This window comes from Gekko japonicus, unplaced genomic scaffold (assembly GCF_001447785.1).
Source record: "Gekko japonicus isolate JY-2015 unplaced genomic scaffold, Gekko_japonicus_V1.1 scaffold3633, whole genome shotgun sequence".
In the NCBI taxonomy this organism is placed as follows: domain Eukaryota; kingdom Metazoa; phylum Chordata; class Lepidosauria; order Squamata; family Gekkonidae; genus Gekko; species Gekko japonicus.
The window spans coordinates 117110-121039 of NW_015169284.1; the positions used below are offsets into that span (position 1 = coordinate 117110).

At 48.0% G+C, this 3930-nt stretch overlaps 1 protein-coding gene across 1 annotated transcript in view; it reads right to left on the minus strand.

Annotated features, from left to right (window-relative positions):
• LOC107114963 (unconventional myosin-Vb-like) overlaps window positions 1-3129 on the minus strand; it is a gene marked incomplete at its 5' end in the record, with an annotated part of 93467 nt that extends 90338 nt beyond the window's left edge. The window contains one exon of the mRNA XM_015416570.1: window positions 2973-3129. Coding sequence (XP_015272056.1) covers window positions 2973-3129 — 157 coding nt within the window. The remainder of the gene's footprint in view (window positions 1-2972) is intronic.
• Window positions 3130-3930: the final 801 nt, after the last annotated feature.

The following is a 3930-nucleotide window of genomic DNA, read 5'->3' on the forward strand; positions in this document are numbered from 1 at the left end:
GGGGCCAGAACTCCAGAAGCCCTCCCACTGTGGCCCCTCAAGGACCAAGAATACAGAGCATCACTGCCCCAGACAGAGTGCTCCACCTATACCTTGTGGCTAATGGCCACTCATGGACCTCTGCTCTGTACGTTTATCCAATCCCCTCTTGAAGCTATGGTTGTAGCTGCCACTACCTATGGCACTGAATTCCATGAGTTATTACTCTTTAAGGACTTCAAAATCTGTCTTTTCAGCCATGAGGACTAGAAGCTTATTTTTAAAACAACACAAAAAAACCTTTGTCATTGTGAGAATGATTATCTATGCTCTCCACTACACACTGTCAACTATCCCCGCTCGTGCCATAGAAGCTCGCTGGGTGACCTTGGGCCAGTCACACTCTCTCAGCCTAACCCACCTCACAGGGTTGTTGTGAGGACAAAATGGAGGAGAGGAGAAGGAAGTAAGCCGCTTTGGGTCCCCATTGGGGAGAAAAGTGGGGTATAAATGAATTAAATTTAGTGTAAATTGGGTGTAGTGGTTAAGAGTGGCAGACTCTAATCTGGGGAACCAGGTTTGATTCTCTACTCCTCCACATGCAGCTGTTGGTGTGACCTTGGGTCACTTACAAGTTCTTCCAGAGCTGTTCTCTCACGAGCAATTCTCGAAACAGCTCTCTCAGCCCCACCTACCTCATAGGGTGTCTGATGTGGGGAGAGGAAGGGTAAGCCTCTCTGAGACTCTGAGTGAAGGGCAGGGTATAAATCCAATCCTCCCACCCCCTCCTCCTTCTTCAGTAATAAGAGAAGAAGAGATTGGATTTATACCCCGCCCTTCGAAGGATTCTCAGAGCAGCTTACAAACTCCTTTCCCTTCCCCTCCCCACAACAGACACCCTGTGAGGTAGGTGGGGCTGAGAGATCTCTGAGAGAACTGCTCTTTTCAAGAACAGCTCTGAAAGAACTTGTAACTGACCCAAGGTCATCCAGCAGGTACAAACCCAATTCTCCCAGATTAGAGTCCGCGCTCCTAACCACTACACCAAACTCACACTTGCACAGAATACAATACACTTAAACCTCTTACTACATTCTGTTAACTGCTCTGTGATGTTTGCAGTTGGAATTGGCACTACTTCTTTAAGAACCCAGGCCAGCAGAGTAGTACACACAATCAGGGGAACATATTGTAACATTGCACCATGAACAGAACATCCAGGTCTCATCCTATGTACCTTCCTGCTTTGTACCACCTTAAATTTGTTCCCTTGAATACCAGGCACCATTTGCTGCCTTTGCAGAGAAAGGACTTCACCTCCTCGTAAATAATTATGTAATTTTGGCAGCTCTCCTAGACTGATGGTGGCCTCATTTGTTGTGCTGACAGTATTTGCCATAAATCCAGTCAATCATCATTTCCTTTGAGTTACTTGGGAGAGAGCGAGGACAATAAAGCCACGTGCCAGACGCACAGGAAAGCAATGGTCCAACAGCTCGGAAAAGCTAGAGCTTCATCTAACTCCTCACAAAGAAAGCATAAGGTAAAGGTAAAGGTTCCCTTGCTCGAAAGCCAGTTGAGTCCGACTCTAGGGTTGCGGTGCTCATCTCTGTTTCAAAGCCGAAGAGCCAGCGCTGTCCGAAGACGTTTCCGTGGCCATGTGGCCGGCATGACTAAACACCAAGGCGCACGGAACGCTGTTACCTCCCCACTGAAGTGGTACCTATTTATCTACTTGCAATTTCTTGCTTTCGAACGGCTAGGTTGGGCAGGAGCTGGAACTAGAGACGGGAGCTCACCCCGTCATGCGGCACACTCGGGTCTCGAACTGCTGAACTACCGACCTTCCACAGCCTGCAGTTCAGCGTCTTACCCACTTGAGCCACCGCAGCTCCTTAAAGAAAGTATACAACTGGCCAGATTCTTCACCTCCAAAGCAATGATCCTGACACGGAATAGAAAGATCCAAAGAGCAAACTGCTCAGCAAAACAAAAAAAAACCCCACAGAGATACACGCATCTGCTGCAAAACACGAGCCGTGAGAAGGGCACCGCCAGCAACAACCCCAAGATGATGCACTTCTGTGGCGTGGCTTGCCACGGATGGGGGTGGGGGTGGGACAGAGCCCCAACGTTTAGGAAGGGATTATGAATGCTGAGGTTAGTTTCAGGCGGGCAGCTCTGTTGGTCTGCCATGGAAGAGCAGGACTCAAACCCAGTAGCCCCTTAAAGACCAACAAGATTTCCAGGGTATAATCTTTCAAGGGTCAAAGATACCTGACAAAGGGAACTATGACTCTCAAAAGCTTTTACCTTGGAAGTTTTCTTGGTCTTTAAGCTGCAACTGGACTCAAATACGGGCCCTGGGGGTTGGCAGAGAACTGGCCACTTCACTGGTACTGGAGCACCCAAGATATTCTGGAAGAATTCTAACTCCCACTCTAGCAGGTCGTGTCTCTCCACTCGCTGATAATAATTAATAATTATTATTATCACATGGCATTGTGTATCATATAGCCAGGAGACCCTAAGTTTGTCTGGCAGCCAGAAGTTCTAGGTATTATGTGTGGTATAGCCAGGAGATCCTAAGATCATCAGGCAGTCAGAAGTTCTAGCTCTTTTCAGTGTTATGCACCACTAAGTGGCAAACTAGACTTGTTTCTTAGGCAAGAGGCATTTCAGAGGTGACTTGCCGATTCCTGCCTCTGCGTCACAACCCTAGCATTCCTTGGAGGTCGCCCTTCCAAGTACTAGCTACGGCTGACTTTACTTAGCTTCCGAGATCTGACCGGATCAGGCTAGCCTGGGCTATCCAGGTCTCCACGCCCTTCTCCCCCCCCTAATCGAGGAAAACAGATTTGCCGTTTTCATTTCTGTGCGTCTTGCACTACCGTCAAACGGCCCAAGAAGTCCCCCTTGTCACTGGCCCACACTCCTCCCCCTGACTACCCCAAAGCAGAAAAATTCATGTCCCAGTTAGACTTCATCCTTACCTCCATGATGGGACTGGACGCCAAGACCTTCTCTTCAATATTGGTTTCGCTGGAAGAGCCTCCGACAGATGCAAAGAACCGCATAGCATATTTGGCCGACACTGTTTTCCCGGCACCGGACTCGCCGCTAACTATGATGGACTGGTTCTTTTCATCCCTGTATGATGAAGAATGAGGCAGATGTTAAATGGATCTCTTTACATTCCCCTTTTTTTGTTGTTGTTCCCTTTGCCTACTTTAATGGATCGTTTGGTTTACCAATTTACACCGCCTGCCTCGACGCTTTTTGGAATGGGTGTTCTTCAATTTGGGGCAACGGCCGAATTAGTATGCAGCATCCTGAAAACCTCCGTGTCCACTTGTTTCCAAGTTCGATTAGCGATGTTTTGGCTCTTCAGCCGAGTCCAACGCTGCACTTTAAACCAGTCAAACGATCATAAAAATGAATCCCTCATTTGCAACCATTATGGAATATCATCTTCACGCAGACGGCGTGGGGTTTTTGGAAAATATTTGCTTTGATCTACTCAGCCAAATGAGAAAACGCCATGACATTACAGATAACCGGGTAGTCTCTGCCACTGACCAGAAACTCAATCTTCCCTATTAAAGGCGAGTATTGAGTTTCCCAGAGCAGGATGGAAAAGCCAATTATTCTGAACCTCCTGATAAACGGAGCAGCTTAGCGAGTCCTGACCTAAAGCCTTTTCGCCGCAGACACTCAGTAAGTTAGTTGTGCATAGCAGTTTCCCAACACTTCTGTTCTGGCAGAACGAAGTTCAAGTCCAGTGGTTCCTTTAAAACCAACAAGGTTTTAGTCAAGGTATAAGCTTTCATGTGGGAGCGGTGGCGCAGGTGGTAAGTGAGGCCTGTATTACATCTGGCCGAGCAGCTTTGGTTGTTCGAGCCCCACCGCGGTCGGAGTGACAAAATGGCTGCTTTGGAAGGTGGACTGTAT